This window comes from Sphaeramia orbicularis, unplaced genomic scaffold (genome assembly GCF_902148855.1).
Source record: "Sphaeramia orbicularis unplaced genomic scaffold, fSphaOr1.1, whole genome shotgun sequence".
Lineage (NCBI taxonomy): Eukaryota > Metazoa > Chordata > Actinopteri > Kurtiformes > Apogonidae > Sphaeramia > Sphaeramia orbicularis.
Window position 1 is genome coordinate 136,789 of NW_021941613.1, and position 22,212 is coordinate 159,000.

The following is a 22,212-nucleotide window of genomic DNA, read 5'->3' on the forward strand; positions in this document are numbered from 1 at the left end:
AGGTGAAAACTAAAATGATCATGACTGGCACGAAGAGCTCAAGAACACACAGATGTGTTTTTCTTCCTTGTACTGTGAGAAATGTCAGAGTTACAGCAGTGGAAAAACAGTCAACTTATCAGGAAAACCACAATCTGTTTGTATTGATTTGAATAGGGGAAGAGGAGGGGGAAGCCTTCATTCTACTGCCTGCCATTTCACTGTAGAAAGAGCTAGGTCTTCAAACTTAGGTTCATATGAAGCCCAGGAACTGTGACTACATTTCTGGAAAGAATCATTGGCCTCCTATGTATCGTTTGGCCGGGAGGACGAGTTATCCACCAAATTTTGAGGTGATTTTCAGCCGTTCCCACACTCTAATAAGATTGGTATGCCAGGAATGCGCACTCTGTTTTGGTGTTTTCTGACAAATCTGACCCTTTTCTAAGACCCATCTATCAAAAACCGTAAACCTCATCCTCAAACAACATACATTTCTGTGGAGACGACAAAAATGCCTGCGTTTTAAAGTTTAAATGAAGTCTGTAGGTCAACGTATGGCGAAGCAGTAGCAGTCAGAAACAAGTGGATTTTTGTGGCTGATTTTGTCCTCTCCCCATTCATTTCTATGGGACTTTTTATGCATGTTTTTTGCCCATAACTCTGTGAAAAATTAATGAATCTCTACCTTGAGTAATAGCCCACGATTCCCGATGAAACCGCACATTTTGATATATTAATTGCAGGGCTACTCCCAGCGGATTAGGCTGAATTAATCGGCGAAATCTTGTCCGGAAGATGAAGAATAATATGTGAAAGAGGCGCGAGGTGCGAGCAACAACAATAGATGCTCGGGCCCCTAGGCCCCGAGCCCCTAATAATAGTAAAAATAAATAAATAAATAAATAAATAATAAATCCATCCATCCATCCATCCATTCTCTTCCGCTTATCCGGGGCCGGGTCGCGGGGGTAACAGTCTAAGCAGGGATGCCCAGACTTCCCTCTCCCCAGACTCCTCCTCCAGCTCTTCCGGGGGGATCCCGAGGCGTTCCCAGGCCAGCCGAGAGACATAGTCTCTCCAACGTGTCCTGGGTCTTCCCCGAGGTCTCCTCCCGGTGGGACATGCCCGGAAACACCTATGCCAGGTGTCCAGGAGGCATCCAAAACGGATGCCCGAGCCACCTCAGCTGGCCCCTCTCGACGCGGAGGAGCAGCGGCTCTACTCCGAGCTCCTCCCTGGTGACTGAGCTCCTCACCCTATCCCTAAGGGTGCACCCAGCCACCCGACGGAGGAAACTCATTTCGACCGCTTGTATCCGGGATCTTGTCCTTTCGGTCATGACCCAAAGCTCATGACCATAGGTGAGGGTAGGAACGTAGATTGACCGGTAAATCGAGAGCTTCGCCTCTCGGCTCAGCTCCTTCTTTACCACAACCGACCGGTACAGCGACTGCATCACTGCAGACGCTGCACCGATCTGTCTGTCAATCTCACGCTCCATCCTTCCCTCACTCGTGAACAAGACTCCGAAATACTTAAACTCCTCCACTTGGGGCAAAGACTCCCCACCGACCCGGAGGGGGCAAACCACCTTTTTCCGGTCGAGAACCATGGCCTCGGATTTGGAGGTGCTGATCCTCATCCCGCTCGCTTCACACTCGGCTGCAAACCGCCCCAGGGCACGCTGAAGGTCCAAGTTCGATGAGGCCAACAGGACAACATCATCTGCAAAAAGCAGAGATGAAATCCTGTGGTCCCCAAACCGGACCCCCTCCGGCCCTTGGCTGCGCCTAGAAATTCTGTCCATAAAAATTACGAACAGAACCGGTGACAAAGGGCAGCCCTGCAGGAGTCCAACGTGCACCTGGAACAGGTCTGACTTACTGCCGGCAATGCGAACCAGGCTCCTGCTTCGGTCATACAAGGACCGGACTGCCCTTAGCAAAGGGCCCCGGACCCCATACTCCCGAAGCACCCCCCACAGGATACCACGAGGGACACGGTTGAACGTCTTCTCCAGATCCACAAAACACATGTGGACTGGTTGGGCGAACTCCCACGAACCCTCGAGCACCCGATGGAGAGTATAGAGCTGGTCCAGCGTTCCACGACCAGGATGAAAACCGCATTGTTCTTCCTGGATCCGAGGTTCGACTATCGGTCGGATCCTCCTCTCCAGTACCTGGAATAGACTTTCCCCGGGAGGCTGAGGAGTGTGATCCCCGTATAGTTGGAGCACATCCTCCGGTCCCCTTTCTTAAAAAGGGGAACCACCACCCCGGTCTGCCAATCCAGAGGTACTGTCCCCGACTGCCACGCAATGTTACAGAGACGAGTCAACCAAGACAGTCCCTGCACATCCAGAGACTTAAGGTACTCAGGGCGAATCTCATCCACCCCCGGTGCCCTGCCACCGAGGAGCTTGCCAACCACCTCGGTGACTTCAGCTTGGGTGATGGACGAGTCCACCTCTGAGACCTCAGCCTCTGCTTCCTCTGTGGAAGACGTGGCAGTGGGATTGAGGAGATCCTCGAAGTATTCCTTCCACCGCCCGACAACATCCCCAGTCGAGGTCAGCAGCTCCCCACTTCCACTGTAAACAGTGTTGGTGGCGCACTGCTTTCCCCTCCTGAGGCGCCGGATGGTTTGCCAGAATTTCCTCGAGGCCAACCGATAGTCCTCCTCCATGGCCTCCCCAAACTCCATCCAGACCCGAGTTTTTGCCTCCACAACCGCCTGAGCTGCAGCACGCTTGGCCTTCCGGTACCCATCAGCTGCCTCGGGAGTCCCACGGGCCAACAAGGCCCGATAAGACTCCTTCTTCAGCTTGACGGCATCCCTTACTTCCAGGGTCCACCACCGGGTTCGGGGATTGCCACCACGACAGGCACCGGAGACCTTGCGACCACAGCTCCGAGCAGCCGCTTCGACAATGGAGGTGGAGAACATGGTCCACTCGGACTCAATGTCCCCAGCCTCCCCCGGGATCTGGGAGAAGCTCTCCCGGAGGTGGGAGTTGAAGACCACACTGACATCGGGTTCTGCCAGACGTTCCCAACAGACCCTCACAACACGTTTGGGCCTGCCGAGTCGGTCCGGTTTCCTCCTTCGCCAGCGGATCCAATAATACATCTGACAAATATAAATAAATAAATGCAAGAGAGTTCAGTCACTATTTAAAAAATGTTTATAAATAGTCAAGGTGTTACTGCTTTTTTTATTATAAATGAATTCTAAAGATTTAATATAATTTTCAAATTCTAACAGGAAGATTTTAAAATTTGGGTGTTTTAGTATATTTGTTTTTATGTATCTGAAATTTTCCAAATAATATGAATAAATTTACAGTAAATCCTAGATGGTAAGTATCATGTTTAAAAGAGGTAATTACATTTTGGGATGTTATATTTATTTTATTGTTACTTTTACATATGATATAATTTTCAATTTTGGACCAAAAATTAGAAGAATGTTCACATAAAAAGAATAAGTGTAAAGTAGTTTCAGATTCAGATTGACAAAAGTTGCATATTTCTTCCATATCATAAAATCGACACAAAATAGTGTTGGAGGGATATATGTACGTAAAATTTTGAGATGTAAAATTCTAATTTTGTTTGTAATACAGTATTTATACGGTAATGTCCATGCTTTTGAACACTCAATTTTAGAAAAAGTTGAATTCCATACTGCTTTACCTCTGGGGGAAATTTTCCTCTTTTCATTCAATGCATTGCGTATATGTCTGTTATGACAGACCAATTAAAAGAGTTGATTAGGGTCACCTGTGTAGAGTGACGTCACCAGGATGAGCACACACATGAAAAAGAAAGAGAGAGAGAGAACAGCTTTTCCTTTGGACTTCAGCTTTTTTCAACAAAAGAAAATAAGATTTTAAAAAATATCTCATTTTCTGAAATTGAACTCATTGTATTCAACAGTGGGGTTTGTGTTCCATGTTGGGGGGTGTTGAAGTGCCTCAAAATTTAAACCCAGCACTCCTAAAACTACAGACATTAGTTTTGTTTTTAACTTTCTGTTCATTTTCACACACACACACTCGCGTGCGCACCCCCCCCCCTTAGGTCGAACATGGTTTGATCCACCCATAAATGTTGAATAAAGAGTTGAAATCTGGCTTTTTTTTTTTTTTTTAAACTTGTGAAAATTACAAACTCTCTACGAGGATAATAATATAGTAATACAAATGAACATACATAAAATAAAGTACAAAAATCATGGGCATATGTAGGCAAGAGCAGAAAATACATTCAAATCCAATCCAGTGCAAATCATGAGGTGTTTTAAATTAACATATAGGAGCAGAGATGCAACAGAGAAGACTTTTTCAATTAAAACAACAGATAACGAGCAATGTTCTGGCTTATTTTCATTGGAGTTTCGTTTTTTTTCCCCAATTTTCTTAGGGACAAGACAAACATTTTAAATTAATTTGTAAATAAAAAAAACCTACCAGCTCAGCCAACATTGAGCGCACTGTCAATGACAATCCTTCTATGTTAATGTTCAAATTCAATATGGACGTTTTCGTTATTTTAGGCTAAAATATTTTATAATAAAATATTTTGGCCATTTATGGCTAAAATACGGGACTTATAGAAGCCAGTTGTGCTTGGTGTCCAAATTTGGGTCCCTTCCTGTCCTTTCACATGGTGTCTTTTACTTTGTGATCCTACCTATCCCACATGCTGATACTGACCTGTGAATCTGAAGGTGGGACAGATATTTGTGCTGTTCATCTGTTCAGATCTCATCCAGAACAGAACATAGGACCTTCATTTTCCACAGATCCATTCCCTCAGTAGAACAGATAGAGCACAGAACATTTACAGTGAATATGAGGATTAGTTTGTGTGGAATGAGTGGACAAAAGGAGCAGTTTACAAGTTCACCATGGATAAAATCTCCACTTTGTCATTCTCTGTAACATGCAATTATAAATTTGAAGTAAATATTTTCCCATTTCTTAGGACTATAGATTCTGTGAAAGGATTCTGTAAATTTCAGACCTCTAGCTCTTGTTCAGAAGTTATAGAAGCTGAAAATAGACCAACATTTACAGTCTGAATTTTGGTCGCAATTTTCGGGTAGCCCCTACCTCAGAACTGTGGAACTATTTACAATTAAGCCTTGACATTTTGGATTTCCCATCAAATATAATGTTCTATAACTATGTAAAAATTTAGACAAATCTGAGAGGGTCAGGTGGGGACCATTGGATGAAATTATATGGAATGACCCCAATATTCAAATGTTTATATCTCACGAACAAATGAAGACAGAATAAAATATTTTGTTTGTGTTTAAAAGTTGAAGTTCTGTTCTTTCTTCTGATGTATTCAGTGTTCACATACTCCTAACACAACATTTTCAGTGAGCCTTCAAAGGTTAGTGAAAATGACCAAAAAGGCTGGCGCTGGCTACCAACTCACTGGAAAATGCTTTGGTGGAGAAAGAGTCAATGACGAATAAATGTGCTTAGGTACTTTGCTAAATTGCTTGTGATTTATTGAGTTTAAAGAAACTTCACAAATGTCACTCCGAACAAATGTGTTTCTGAATAGTGTACCATAGAATTCTGTATTGAGTAGAAAAGAGTTTCATAAAGAATAGAATATGAATCTGTCTGGTGTTGAATATAATTCTATTTTGAGTGAAATATTGTTCTAGTGAGAGTAAAATGCTATTCTGTATGGAGTAGAATACAATCTGGTGGAGAGTAGAGTATTAATCAGTACAGAGTAGAATATAATTCTTGACTAAATTATAATTCTATCTTGAGTGAAATATTGTTCTGTCTAGAGTAAATTCATCACTACTTTGAGGAAAGTGACTGTGGAGTAATTTTAATTTTACACAACAAAGTAAATTATCATCACGTAGAGTAAAATATGGATGCTAAATAGAGTAGAAACTACTCTGTAAAATTAACTCTTTGTGAAGAGTAATTTTTACTCCATTTAGACTTGGATCAAATGTTATCTTTTTTAGAGTAAAATTTTACTCAATTTGAGTAAAATTTACTCTGATGAATTTGCTGTGAAGAAGGAAAAACTTATGCACTCCTCCCCCCAATTTTTATTCCTTATGTAGCAGTTATTACTTTATATGAATATCAATACAATAATAATAATAGTAATATTAATAATAATAATAGTATAATAATATCACATCTTTTTCCTATACACACTAATCTGATAATACCCATTTACAACTTATCCTATCAGATATTAATACCAGATATTAATGAAAACTAAAACAAAAACTAGAAAAGCATTCAGAGAGCACAGACCTCTGCCAAGGCAGATCAGTGCCCCACCCCCACCCCCACCTCCTCCTCCCCAGTCACCACCAAAATTTAATCATTTGTTCCTTGTGTCAGTATCAACATTTCCTGAAATTGTCATCCAAATCCGTCCACACCTTTTTGAGTTATCTTCCACACAAACAGACAAACCAGCCCCGGCAAAAACAGAACCTCCTTGGCGGAGGTAACAAAAAACCAAACAAAAACACATATACAAGAAAAGCACTTGGAGAGCACAGACCTGTCTCCCACCTGATCACCACCAAAATTTAATCATTTCTTCCTTGTGCCAGTATCAACATTTCCTGAAAATTTCATGAAATCTGTCCATAACTTTTTGAGTTATCCTGCTAACAAACAAAGAAACAAACCGACAAACAAACTCGCATGCACGCAAACACACAAAACAAAGTGATCACAATACCTCCTGGTGGAGATAACACCCTTGCATTATAATGAGAAGTCTGTCTGTCTTTGTGATGGTTTTGATGGGCCAGGTGACCCAGTGATGACGGGGACCATCCTCCAGGGGTCGCTGGCTCTAAATGACCCAGTGATGACGGGGACCATCCTCCAGGGGTCGCTGGCTCTAAATGACCCAGTGATGACGGGGACCATCCTCCAGGGGTCGCTGGCTCTAAATGACCCAGTGATGACGGGGACCATCCTCCAGGGGTCGCTGGCTCTAAATGACCCAGTGGAAATCCCAGCGGAAAAAACTGGGCATAAAATCTGATTGTGTGATATTTAGTGTCATGACTACAGCATTCCTCAGAGCTGGCAGTGTGTTCGCAATAAGCACAGAGTTTGGGAAGTTCAGAAGATGGACAGAGGGTGGGGTGGTGGAGTGGGTTCAGAGGATGTGTCAGTTCAATGGGAGGGGCACAGGGGTCCGGATGCAAACTTCAGTCAGTCTCAGTAGTTTTGTCTGCAGTTCACCTCTAGGTGGCAGCATAAGGTTAAATGAACTCTCTTGTCCCACAGCTGTTTGTTTTGTCATTGTTGTCTACAGGCCACCTAAATACTGTGCAGACTTTTTCGATGATTTGAATGAACTGCTGTCCATAATCTGTACTGAATATGACTGTATAATCATTGTTGGTGATTTGAACATCCATGTTGACGACCCCCAGGACAGAGGGGCTAAAGACTGTACTCTGGACAGCTTTGGGCTGAGTCAGCATGTGTCCAAACCCACACAGAACAGGGGGCACACTCTGGACCTGCTGATCTCCAAGGGTTTAAACATACACAAGGTTGTTGTGAGCGATGTGGCCCTGTCTGATCACTGTTGTGTTTTCTTTGACAGCTCTATCTGTGCACACAAGTAATCAGAGAGAAGTTATCGAGAAGCGATGCATTACTGAAAACACCAGTGAAATGTTTCATGTGCTTTTTTCTTCTACAGCAACCCCACCTTGTGGTTCAGTCAATGAGCTAGTGAATAACTTTAATTCTAAAATGTTAAATGTGATAGACGCCATTGCTCCCATTAAGTTGAAGGTTGTCTCTAGCAAGAAAAGATCTCCATGGAGAAATGCCATGGCAGTGAAAAATGAAAAAAGAGAGTGTCGGAAAGCTGAACGCAGGTGGCGAAAATCAAATCTCCAGATTCATTTTGACATCTACAAAGAGAAACTTCACACTTATAATCTACAGCTGAGGAATGCAAGGCAGTTTTTCTTCTCAAACATTATCACCAGAAACAAAACTAATGCTGGAACACTGTTTTCTACTGTTGACAGACTAACAAACCCCCCTGTGTTAATAGCACCTGAACTTCACTCTGCCAGGGCCTGCAGTGACTTTGCTTTGTTCTTTACAGACAGAATTCAGCATATTAGACAGGCCGTGAATTCAACACCAGGTTCAGGATCTGTTCGTTCTGAAAACCATTTAAACACCCTGACACACTTTAATCCAATCAATGACAAAAATCTGGAGGACATTCTCCACCAGCTGAGCTCTTCCTACTGCTGTCTAGATGTTTTCCCCACAGAGTTTTTCAAAAAAGTTTCACACGTCATGGCATCTGACCTGTTCCAGATTGTAAACGTGTCTCTAAGTTCAGGAGTCTTCCCACAGACCCTGAAAACAGCTGTTATTAAGCCGCTCCTAAAAAAGAACACTCTAGAAAAGACCTCAATGAACAACTACAGGCCCATATCATATCTGCCGTTTTTAGGTAAAATCATTGAAAAGGCTCCAGTGTCCCAACAGCTAAATGACTTCTTAACAGTCAACAGCAGCTTTAACGTCTTTCAGTCAGGTTTTAGACCACATCACAGCACTGAGACAGCTCTGCTCAAAGTATTTAATGACATTCGCTTTAACACAGATCATGGCAGATCTTCAGTCTTATTGGACCTCAGTGCTGCATTTGACACAGTCGACCATGATATATTACTTGATCGACTGGAAAATTGGGTGGGACTATCTGGCACAGTTCTTGATTGGTTTGCATCCTACTTAAAGGGCAGGGATTATTTTGTGTCAATAGGTAACTTTAAATCTGAGAAGACCAAAATTACATGTGGAGTCCCCCAAGGCTCCATCCTGGGGCCCCTTCTGTTCAACATCTACATGCTTCCACTTGCTCAGATCATAGAAAAAACAAAATAGATTACCATAACTATGCAGATGACACACAGCTCTACATTTGAATGTCCCCAGGTGACCATAGCCCCATACAAGCACTGGGTAAATGCATGGAGCAAATATCTGAATGGATGGGCCATAACTTTCTTCAGTTAAACAGAGAAAAAACTGAGGTAGTCGTTTTTGGACCCAAGGAGGAGCGTCTGAAAATCAGCATGCAGCTCCAGTCACTTCAGTTAAAAACCTCAGACCAGGCCAGGAATCTGGGTGTTGTCATGGATTCAGACCTGAATTTTAAAAACCACATACAAACAATTACAAAGTCAGCTTACTATCACCTCAAGAACATTTCTAGGATTAAAGGACTGATGTCGCAGCAGGACCTGGAAAAACTTGTCCATGCCTTCATCTTTAGTCGAGTTGACTACTGTAACAGTATCTTCTGTGGTCTGCCTAAAAAGTCTATCCGACGACTGCAACTGATCCAGAATGCTGCTGCTCGAGTCCTCACTAAGACCAAGAGAGTGGACCACATCAGCCCAGTTCTGAGGTCTCTACACTGGCTCCCTGTCTCTCAGAGAATAGACTTTAAAATTCTCTTACTAGCATATAAAGCACTGAATGGTTTAGGCCCAAAATCCAGAGACCTTCTAGTCCAGTATGAACCATCCAGACAGCTCAGGTCATCTGGTGCAGGTCTGCTCTGTGTTCCAAAAGTCAGAACTAAACATGGAGAATCAGCGTTCAGTTTCTATGCTCCGTATATCTGGAATAAACTACCAGAAAATATCAGGTCTGCTGAGAGTCTGCGTTCTTTTAAGCCAAAGTTAAAGACTCACCTGTTCACTGGGTTCTGGTTCTGGTCCCAGACTCACCTGTTCACTGGGTTCTGGTTCTGGTCCCAGACTCACCTGTTCACTGGGTTCTGGTTCTGGTCCCAGACTCACCTGTTCACAGCTGCCTTTGACTGAAAGGCTTTTGACTTTTTAAATCTTATATTCTCTTCTGAAACTCTGCACTGCAACTCTTACTTTAATATGTGTGTTTAATTTTTTTGGATTTTATGTGTTGTTTTCTTACTTGCTGTTTTTAATCACCTTTTACATGTTTCTTTTATAATGTTTTAAATGTGTTTCTTTTTATTTCAGTGTCCTGTGTGAAGCACCTTGAATTGCCTTGTTGCTGAAATGTGCGATACAAATAAACTTGCCTTGCTTGGTAAAAGAAAACCAAAACAAGGATAAACATCATCTGTGACTGTGGTCTGTCCAAAACCACAGTCACAGATTACCAGATCAGATTATACAGACATGTATTTTTCTGCACCTGAGATTTTTAAGGATAATTTCTAAATGGAAGTTTTTATTAGTACATTTATGAGCAGTGGCGATTTCTCATAGACTGCAAGGGAAGCCCGGCTTCCCCTAAAATTACGTAAAATTAAAGGGTTAAATATGTACGGTTGTGTTGACATTTTATTGACTACAAATGTGTTAGAACACGTTCATCTCACAGACGAGTTCATTCAGAATCAGCTTTATCACAAATCAACGGACGCGATGTTGTTCACTTCTCCTCCACACAAACAGACACGTACACACAAACAGGCATGCATATTCACAAACAGGTATCCATTTGCAGCCCTGGTGAGCATGTCTGAGCACAGGATTGTCAAACTCCTGTTCTTTCAGGTTCCACATTCAGTCTGATTTAATCTGCAGTGGACCCAACCAGTAAAATAAGAACAGAAGAACCGAGAAATAATGACAACTAACAATTTATGTCTGTGTTTTAGTGCAAAAAAAACAACAACATTAAATTATGAAAATACTTACCTTTATAAACTATCCAAACAAAAAAGATGTGAATAACCTGAAAAAAATGAAATTGCTTCAGTAAAATCTGTGTAATTTTCTCAGTCTTCTTCCTCCACTTCTCATTAGTCCATGTGCATTCTGGATCAGATCTCCAAAGACACTAAACACTGAGGAACAGGAAGAAAAGAGTTCAAACTGGACTGAATTTAATACAGACATTTCAGGTTGGACACATTTGTTCAGGTTAGTCACATTTTATTGGTACAGGAGAGTTTGGAAATGGAAAGATTTTCAGAATTTAATGTGATTTTTTGCACTAAAACAAAGACAAACATTTGAAGTTGTCATTATTTACAGACATAATGTAAATTATTTTTTCCATCAAACCCAGTAGTAAATCTGCAGTCATTCTTTTTTGTCGGTTCTTCTGCTGTTATTATTTGACTATAGATCAGATTGGTCTGGATGTGGAACCGACACTAAAATGAGTTCCATAGCCTGGACTGTGGAAGTTTTACACTTTGGAAATTCATCCCAGGGGTCGGATTGGAACCTTTGGGGGGCCTCATTTGGCCCCTGGGCCGCAGGTTTGACAGCCCTGTCTTATCATGTGCTGTTGAAGGTGTGTCCGTCTGGTGCTGCTGGTCCGGTCTCGCTGTCGGAGGCTGGCACTGTTTGGACACACCTCAGTGACCCTGGAAAACCCACATGAGTCTGAAACTCAACCCAAATCTCCACTTCCTTCTGTCTCAACATGTTTTCCTCATGTTTGTGCACTTCCAAGTTGGATTTCTGTTCAAATATGGTTTCTCTTTCATCCTGAATCATGTAATCCACATTGATTGATCAGGATCCAACGACTGTATGAAAAACCTGCAAAATCAAAAACAAACTTCAGGCCTAAAAAAAAAAAGCAAATGAACCCTGAGAGTTCTGGAAACATCTTGGAAAAGTGCCTGACATGTATAAATATCAAATACCTGTGTAGGAAGCACATGTAGTTAATTTAATACTGAGTGAGATAAAAAAAAATACTTTAGCATAAACAGTTGCTACCCGTACTTTGACAAGGTGTGAATGTACGCAGTACCAGGAAAAAGTCCATTTAAGGAACACATGTTGACAAACTAGGATGTGCAGTCTGTGGATGTGACCAAAGATGGTGAAGTGGACCTGAAGGAGGACTGGAGGTAACCCTGAAAGACCCAGGTCTACTTCTGCATCAGTTCACAAGGACACTTGTATCTAGTTTTAACCTTTCACTGATTTAGCACCATTTATTCTAATATTATCCTGTGTATTTTGCATTTTTTCAGTGTAAATCCTGTATTTTCTATATTTAATTCACTTCATGTAGATGTTCATTAAAGCTAAAACGTTTGGGTGTTTAAGGGTTAAAGGTGGACGTTTGGGTGTTTAAGGGTTAAAGGTGGATGTTTGGGTCTTTAAGGGTTAAAGGTGGACGTTTGGGTCTTTAAGGGTTAAAGGTGGATGTTTGGGTCTGTAAGGGTTAAAGGTGGACGTTTGGGTCTTTAAGGGTTAAAGGTGGACGTTTGGGTCTATAAGGGTTAAAGGTGGATGTTTGGGTCTGTAAGGGTTAAAGGTGGACGTTTGGGTGTTGAAGCGTGTTTAAGGGTTAAAGGTGGACATGTGTGTCCCCTTCAGTGGTTCAAATATTGACATGTGTTTGCTCAGAGGGACGCCTCATGTCTTCATGTCCTGTACTGCTGTTGTCTTTGTACATACAACTCATCTGTGATATTTGTTTTAGTGTTTAACCTTTAGAAAACAAAGATATTTCAGCTGAAGTGTTGATGAAGTCAGTCAGGTGAGTTTGGACAAGGGCTGTAGGCATTCAAAGAAAGAAGAGTAACAGAGAAATGAAAAGAGGAGCTTGAGTTTTAGGAACCAGGAAACAAAAGAACAAATAAATACACTGTAAGAAGGATGGATGGATGGATGGATGGATGGATGGATAGACAGACAGACAGACAGTGTATGTACAGTTGTAAACCCAGTGTGTATCGGGGTTGTGTGTTCTGTTGTTTATCCTTGCATAGTGTACTTATCATTTTATTTATATATATATATATATATATATATATATATATATATATATATATACATATATATACACACACACACACACATACATACACACACGTATCTGTACTTGTGTAAATGTTATGTTGTCAGTGTGACCAGCTGATCCTCTGTGTGTTGAATCCACTCCCCCTGGAAATACTGACAGTCTGTTTCCATTTAAACCAAACACAGTCTCAGAGAAATCCCAGAACACACAGGACCTGGACCACAGCCGAGACCTGGACCAGTCTGGACCAGATTCAATTACTCTGACGGACCGGTATGTTTGGGTTTTACTGAACTGTCCTGTATGTTATCATCTGCAGTCGTACGTTTAATTCATTACATACGTTTAGTTCATTACATATGTTTAATTTATTATATACGTTTAATTCATTACATACGTTTAGTTCATTACATACGTTTATTATATACGTTTAATTCATTACATACGTTTAGTTCATTACATACATTTATTATATACGTTTAATTCATTACATACAATTAGTTCATTACATACATTTAATTTATTATATACGTTTAATTCATTACAATTAGTTCATTACATACATTTAGTTCATTTCATATGTTTAGTTCATTATATACAATTAATCCATTATATGCGTTTAGTTCATTACATACGTTTAATTCATTATATACATTTAATTCATTACATACGTTTAGTTCATTACATACGTTTAATTTATTATATATGTTCAATTCACTACATACATTTAGTTCATTACATACGTTTAGTTCATTATGTGTTTATTTCATTTCATACGTTTAGTTCATTATATACAATTAATCCATTATATACGTTTAGTTCATTACATACGTTTAATTCATTATATACGTTTAGTTCATTACATATGTTTAATTCATTATATAAGTTTAATTCACTAGTTTAGTTCATTGCATACGTTTAGTTCATTACATACGTTTAATCCATTATATACGTTTAGTTCATTACATACGATTAACTCACTATATACGTTTAATCCATTATATATGTTTAATTCATTATATACATTTAATCCATTATATACGTTTAGTTCATTACATACGTTTAATTCATTACACGTTTAGTTCATTATATGTTTATTTCATTTCATACGTTTAATTAATTTTACTGGTGAATCAGTGTTGTAGAAGATGACAGTGTTTCCATGGTAACTACGGAGCCTTTGAACAGCTGAGGGACTGGCTTGTACAGACCTGATCAAAATCTTCAGACCAGTTGAAAAATAGCTAGAATTGACCTTTTGCACATTTGGATCTTAATGAGGTTTTAAGTAGAGCTACAATATACAAAAGCAAGAAGGGGGAGTGAGACAAAAAGCACTTTGAAAAAGTCATTTATTGAAAACAACAAGTAAACTGAAATAGGCTGTTTATCAGCTGATCAAAAGTTTAAGACCACAGGCTATAAAAGCCAAAATCTGCTCAAAATTCTCATTTTCTGTCGGGCATTCACACGGTCATGCCCTCCTGATGGCTAAAGCTCAGAAGCTTTCTCTTCTTGAACGTGGTCGGATCGTCCAGCTGCATAAGCGAGGCCTCTGGCAGCGTGCCATTGCTGCTGAGGTTGGACGCAGTAAGACAGTCATTCTACATTTTTGGACAGATCCTGAGCATTATGGAACAAAAAAGTCAAGTGGTAGACCCCAAAAAATGACACCTGCGCTGAGCCGGAGGATCCCATTGACTGTCCGTCAGGACACAGGGCGGTCCTCCACCCAAATGAAGGTCCTTACTGGTGCCGACTGCAGCGCAATAACCATCAGACGGCATCTGTGGGAAAAGGGTTTCAAAAACAAAAAAACAATTCAAAGACCTCGTCTCCTACAACGCCACAAAACTGCCCGTTTAGACTTTGCCAGGAGCATCAAACATGGGACACTGAAAGGTGGAAAAAAGTTTTATTCTCTGATGAGAAAAAATGGAACCTTGACGGTCCAGATGGCTTCCAACGTTACTGGCATGACAAGGAGATCCCACCTGAGATGTTTTCTACCCGGCACAGTGGAGGGGGGTCCATCATGATCTGGGGTGCTTTTTCATTCAGTGGAACACTGGAGCTTCAGGTGGTGCAGGGTGGTCAAACGGCGGCCGGTTATGTGCAGATGTTGCAGCGGGCATCCCTCATGACTGAGGGCCCTGGTCTGTGTGGGAACAGCTGGGTTTAAAAACAGGACAACGCTGCAGTTCACAATGCTCGCTTGACCAAGGACTTCTTCAGGGAGAAGAACATCACTCTTTTGGACCATCCTGCATGTTCCCCTGATTTAAATCCCATAGAGAACATTTGGGGATGGATGGCAAGGGAAGTTTATAAAAATGGCCATCAGTTCCAGACAGTTGATGCCCTTCGTGAAGCCATCTTCACCACTTGGAGCAATGTTCCCACCAGCCTCCTGGAAACACTGGCATCAAGCATGGCCAAAGGAATTTTTGAAGTGATTAACAAGAACGGTGGAGCTACTCATTACTGAGTCCTACTGAGAACATTTTTTGTTCTGGTTTGGAGAGTTTTTTGTAATTTTTTGAGCGATGGTCTTAAACTTTTGATCAGCTGATAAACAGCCTATTTCAGTTTACTTGTTGTTTTCAATAAATTCCTTTTTCAAAGTGCTTTTTGTCTCACTCCCCCTTCTTGCTTTTGTACTGTATATTGTAGCTCTACTTAAAACCTCATTAAGATCCAAATGCGCAAAAGGTAAATTCTAGCTATTTTTCAACTGGTCTTAAGATTTTGATCAGGTCTGTATCTAAGTTCTTTCCATGTATTGAATGGATTTATACTCTACAGTTCTGATGGTGTGTGTGTTCTATGTTTATACTCTACAGTTCTGATGGTGTGTGTGTTCTATGTTCATGCTCTACAGTTCTGATGGTGTGTGTGTTCTGTTTATACGCTACAGTTCTGATGGTGTGTGTGTTCTGTTTATACTCTACAGTTCTGATGGTGTGTGTGTTCTGTTTATACTCTACAGTTCTGATGGTGTGTGTGTTCTGTTTATACTCTACAGTTCTGATGGTGTGTGTGTTCTGTTTATACGCTACAGTTCTGATGGTGTGCGTGTTCTATGTTTAGGTCAGTTGATGCTTTTGGTGGTTGATGAGCTGTAGTTTAGTTCTTTAAAGGGTTAAAGTAGGAACCAGTCTGTGCTTCAGGTGGAATATGGTTCACACAGCTGGTGTTAAGGATGACCCAGTAACACTGGACTGAGGGTTCCTCTGTCAGAACCGTTCCACCCAGGTCACTGTCGGACCAGGGTTCGAAGCAGTGGTATACTGATCCCTGGACAAGTGGGTATACTCTCAATTTTAGCCTTTTTTATTATCATGACTTGATCAGGAGCAGTTTGTAGGTTTTACTGGTCACACAAACAGCTGCAGGAATGGAAATGGATTCAACAGGAGGAAAACACAGGATAGCGTTAGCCTTTCATAACGTTAGTCTTTCATAACGTTAGTCTACTTGCATATTTGAACAATTGCTGACTCCTTCTCTTCTCCTCTAAATGTTCATTCATATTTCTACTAGCTTAAAACACTGACTCATTCTGAAACCACCTTAAAACTGACCTCAAACTTAAGAATTCCATTAAAGTAGGTTCTGTCCGTATGTGTCACTCACCTGAAAGACATTTATTCTGTCTTTCTCGTTCACATTTCCAATAATCGCGCACCTTTCAATGAGACGTTCAGTGACCTGTCAATCAACTGGGGTGGAACTGGCGCCTGAGGAGCTGTCCGAACAGGTTCCAGAGGTGGACAGCACTAGTTAGCAACATTTTCTTGGGTGTGACCCGCCGTACTCTGCCTCTGATTGGCTCATCAGTCCTCATGCCTAAAGTTAGCCAATCTAATCAGTGAAGGCAGCGAGTACTAGCCAATTAGAGGCAGAGTAGGGCGGGTCATGGCTTCACCATCCGAGGGGAAAACATGAGCGGTTTTGGTTCAGATATGACTCTAGTATACTGAATCGAGAACCGGATCCCAGTAGCTCGATTCCTTGCAATTGTTTGCCTGCCTGCTTAATGATTATGCCTTCACTGCGCATGCGCGATGACATCACGCGTATGCTGCATTGTTTTGAGGACAACAGGCCCAAACAGACCACACCAGGCCCAAACAGACCACACCAGGCCCAAACAGACCACACCAGGTCCAAACAGACCACACCAGGCCCAAACAGACCACACCAGGCCTAAACAGACCACACCAGGCCCAAACAGACCACACCAGGTCCAAACAGACCACACCAGGCCCAAACAGACCACACCAGGTCCAGTTGAACTCTGTCAAAGCTTCCATTTCTTCTAAAGGGTGGAATCCCTCCAGTCTGTTCAAACATTAGTCCACATGCGATTCATTTGATTCTCTACTCAGCGGTGCTTGTGAATCTAGCAGCAGAGTGAACACATGGTCATCATCTGGGCCCAGTTCTGGTTCCGGTGCCGGCACAAACGTCATACCCCTTCAAATATAAGTTTCTGAAGGTAGAGGAAAGGAAATGAGGAGCACAACAACAGGAGATGAGCAGAGTCGAACCGGTTCCATGTAGTGGAAATGCAGCAATAGAGGAATTAGTAAAGAGTCTGTAGTTTCACTTTCACTGTACGCGCCCCCCCCCCAAACCGGGCCCGCCATCATCTGTTATTATTTGTTCATATTGTCTATGTTACACTTTCAGTGCAGATGGAAATATAAGAGACAGTTAACGCAAGCACACCTGTTTGTACTCTTTTATTCCCTCACCCAATGAGAATCGATAAGGAATCGGATCGATAAGAAAAATCGATAATGGAATCAGAATCATTAAATTCTTATTGATTCCCATCCCTACTGATCTCACACCAAGTTTTCACAACTTCGAGCCTGTATCCACTGGACCCCCTCCACTGCTCTATGCCCCCCCCTCAAATGCTGGCCCCATGACTTTGTCATGTTTATACCCCCCCCCCCCGCACCCCAGAGTATTGGCAAGAAAATTTAAAAAATAACAAATTACTGAAAAGTGTAAACACCACCACCTCCAGCCCTGAGGACCTCACTGTTCTGAAGTGAGGAGTAATGCTGAGGCCAGGTATAACAAAATATAAGTTATACTACATTAAAGCAGAAATCCAGTTTCCCCCATGGCCTAAATTGTTTCCCCTGCAGTCAAAACACTTTCCATGGTCAAGACAACAGTAGGAGTAAACTAATAAGAACTGGAAACAACTGAAGGACAGATGAACCCACTGGTGTCTCTTATCTTGCACGCAATCCAAAGACAAACACACAACACACATACACTTCTCCTTTGCCCCAACCCCAAATCTCGTCTGCTGTCTCCCCTGTTTTTCACCCTGTCCCCCGAATTCCTTTCATCCATCCATCCATCCATTATCTTCCGCTTATCCGGGGCCAGGTCGCGGGGGTAACAGTCTAAGCAGGGATGCCCAGACTTCCCTCTCCTCAGACTCCTCCTCCAGCTCTTCCGGGGGGATCCCGAGGCGTTCCCAGGCCAGCCGAGAGACATAGTCTCTCCAACGTGTCCTGGGTCTTCCCCGAGGTCTCCTCCCGGTGGGACATGCCTGGAACACCTCCCCAGGGAGGCGTCCAGGAGGCATCTGAAACAGATGCCCGAGCCACCTCAGCTGGCCCCTCTCGACGCGGAGGAGCAGCGGCTCTACTCCGAGCTCCTCCCTGGTGACTGAGCTCCTCACCCTATCCCTAAGGGTGCGCCCAGCCACCCAACGGAGGAAACTCATTTCGACCGCTTGTATCCGGGATCTTGTCCTTTCGGTCATGACCCAAAGCTCATGACCATAGGTCATAGGTCATTCAAATCCATGAAAAAAATTCCAGCATGTGTCCACGTGTACTGTGTCAGATCTGTATGATGTCTTATATTTGTGCTTTGCATTATCCTGTGTTCTTCACTGCAAATTTCAAAGAAAAGGGTTCAGTGGTGGCGCATCAGTTGCAGCGGCCCAATGTCCCTAATCACTGATTGAAATCTCGTTTGATGTACTCTGTGCTGTATGTACACTGTGCTGTCAAATGACAAAGAAATCTGTAATCTGTAATCTGAGGGAGTGGGTTTGAAGGAAACGGTGGACTGTATGAGAATCCTGTGGACTGTTTTCACCTGTCTAATCCTTTGTCTTCTACAGTCACAGCCATGGCGTTCAAACTACTAACCAGGTACAGAACACATGCTCTTCTGTCACACTGATCTGCTTTGATCTGTTCTTTAACTCTGAAAAATAAAACTCCGCTGACATTGAAACTGTTTGGACTTTTTCTTCCAGGAAAGATGGAGCAAATCAGCAACTGGTGAGTCATCATCATCCCTTTTAAGTATCAAAAGAAAGAAGAAAAGAAGCACGAATCAAAAGACAGACGGACAATGGAAGGTTTACGTGGACCTTTAGGTTGAACTAGCGCTGCACGATTTTGGCAAAAAAAAAAAAATCCTGATTTTTTTCCTCTAAAAATTTGATTTTCAGTTTCGATTTTTGGGTAAAACTACACAAGACAACAGAGGCCTACGGTAGCCTGGAGGAGAAGCCTACGATACCCCGCAAGTGTCCGGCCCCGAGGCACAAGAAAAATGAAATCGATTTGAAGATGTCCCTTTTTTAAAAATTGTCCTGATTAAAAATCCGATTTCAATTTAAAATCGATTAATCGTGCAGCCCTAGGTTGAACCCTTTACTGGGCAAGTGACTGTTTTTGGTCATCTCCTCAAACATTAAATATGGGTCCAACCCCGTTGCTCATGTTGGTTTGTATTAAACTGTGCAGTGGTTCAGGTTTGATAAACATGTAGAAGCTGTAAATAGTTGAATATGTGCTGTTGATCTGTGTCTGTCCTCCAGAGGGAATCCGTCTCCTACTGGACCTTAAACGTTACTGTGGTGAAGGCCAAAAACAGAGAGTCTGAAGACATCTGTGAGTACAGCTGACCCTTCACAACCCTGACCCCTGACAACCCTGACGGCTGATGCTGACCGTCCTCTTCTGTCTGTGTCTCAGTCTCTCAGTCGGACTGTTATGTGGTTCTGTCTCTGCCCACGGCGTCTGCCAGGACCTGTCGCACACAGACCGTCCCCAACAGTAACAACCCAGAGTGGAACCAGACCTTCACCTTCAGGGTCCCCACCAAAGTCAAAGTGAGTCTGAGGGATCAACCATGGTCCCCCTAACCCTCGAACCCCTAACCCTCTGATCCCTAACCCCAACCATCATGCTTTGCAGGTGAAAGGTGCCACTTGTCTTTCAACACAGAGCTCAGGGAAATTCCTTCAGATTGTCCAAGTCTTTTGATCGTGTTACCTGCTGTACGTACCAAGGTTATTATCGTTAATGAAAACTAACCAAATGACCAAAACTAGAACTGTAAAAACATTTTCCTTAACTGAAAAAAATAAACTATAAAAGAAAAAAAAACATAACTAACTGAAACTTATTGTGTGTTTACAAAACTAAAACGGATAAAAATTATGGATCAAATTCCCTTCGTTTTCGTCTTTGTCAATGTCAGATTGATGTTAAATGGATTTCTTTGTCTCCCTCAGTTTTCTGTGCTGTCACCATACGACACTTTTTGGTCCGTCACTTGTGTTCACTTGTGGTTTCCAGTCGTCTTCTGGTCCCCACTCTACCTGGAAACATGGAGACTAAAGTTGGGAGAAAGCAGCAGAGTCCTGTCTAGGATTTATTTGAATACGACCACAGAGAAGAAGAGAAAAGAGACAACTAAACTAAAGCTAAACTAAAACTAAGCATTTAGAAAATAATGAAAACTAATAAAAACTATCAAACTTGCTCTAAAAACAAATTAAAATGAACTGAATTAGAGAAAAAAAGTCCAAACTAAATAAAACTAAACTGGAATTCATTCATTCATTTATTCATTCATTATCTTCCGCTTCTTCCGGGGCCGGGTCACGGGAGTAACAGTCTAAGCAGGGATGCCCAGACTTCCCTCTCCTCAGACTCCTCCTCCAGCTCTTCCGGGGGGACCCCGAGGCGTTCCCAGGCCAGCCGAGAGACATAGTCTCTCCAACGTGTCCTGGGTCTTCCCCGAGGTCTCCTCCCGGTGGGACATGCCCGGAACACCTCCCCAGGGAGGCGTCCAGGAGGCATCCGAAACGGATGCCCGAGCCACCTCAGCTGGCCCCTCTCGACGCGGAGGAGCAGCGGCTCTACTCCGAGCTCCTCCCTGGTGACTGAGCTCCTCACCCTATCCCTAAGGGTGCACCCAGCCACCCGACGGAGGAAACTCATTTCGACCGCTTGTATCCGGGATCTTGTCCTTTCGGTCATAACCCAAAGCTCATGACCATAGGTGAGGGTAGGAACGTAGATTGACCGGTAAATCGAGAGCTTCGCCTCTCGGCTCAGCTCCTTCTTTACCACAACCGACCGGTACAGCGACTGCATCACTGCAGACGCTGCACCGATCCGTCTGTCAGGCGTCCAGGAGGCATCTGAAACAGATGCCCGAGCCACCTCAGCTGGCCCCTCTCGACGCAGAGGAGCAGCAGCTCTACTCTGAGCTCCTCACCCTATCCCTAAGGGTGCGCCCAGCCACCCTGCCGAGGAAACTCATTTCGACCGCTTGTATCCGGGATCTTGTCCTTTCGGTCATGACCCAAAGCTAGTTTAGCCCTCACCTAAACTAGAATGAAAAATCCAAAACTATTAGAACCTTGGTGTGTACACGACAACAGAATTCTGACACTGTTCTACAGTTTGGATTGAGTTTATTCCCAGACTGGTGAACCTCTGCCCACCTTTACTTCAGACTAGGGATGCAAATTATCAATTAATTCACTAATCATTAGTTGGTTGCCCTTATCGATCGATAAGGGCACGATTAATTGATAAGTGGCGATTTTCCTGAGAACCTGAATTTCTTTTTCAATATGGTCTATAAGAATAAAAGCTAAATATTGATTATATACTTCATGAAAAAATCATGTCATATTCCTTAATGATTGATTTATTGAACTACTGGACACAGTCAGTGTTTCCTGTGGAATTCATCTGTTGATGGGGGGGTGCACACGCGTGCCTTTCGTGGGGGGGGGGGGGGGGCTTGCACGCGCGCTCTACGGTCAGGGGATGTGTGCATGGTGGTCGGTAACTGTGCGTGTATCACATTCCGTCCTACTTCTAATACTATGGGGGTACTGGGCAGTCCGTGCCCCTGCAGAAGTGAAAGTGAAACTTTTCATTGACTGTAGACTAGACCAACCTCCAGGAAAACGCTCCGATACCGACCCCACATTTCTGCGTGTATTTATTTGGGGGTGCACCGCTCCTATAAACAGACGGTCGGTGTGTGTTTGGCTCCTCCATGTCCATAAAGACATTCTAACTCATCAAGGCCATGAT

General features: G+C 42.7%; 1 protein-coding gene across 1 annotated transcript in view; it reads left to right on the plus strand.

The window, feature by feature from the left end:
• The first annotated feature begins 13,007 nt into the window (after positions 1–13,007).
• Positions 13,008–22,212, plus strand: part of LOC115416476 (cytosolic phospholipase A2 zeta-like) — a 48,756-nt gene continuing 39,551 nt past the window's right edge. The window contains exons 1-5 of the mRNA XM_030130251.1: positions 13,008–13,090; positions 18,981–19,011; positions 19,119–19,143; positions 19,689–19,761; positions 19,846–19,982. Coding sequence (XP_029986111.1) covers positions 18,989–19,011; positions 19,119–19,143; positions 19,689–19,761; positions 19,846–19,982 — 258 coding nt within the window. The 5' untranslated portion in view covers positions 13,008–13,090; positions 18,981–18,988. The remainder of the gene's footprint in view (positions 13,091–18,980; positions 19,012–19,118; positions 19,144–19,688; positions 19,762–19,845; positions 19,983–22,212) is intronic.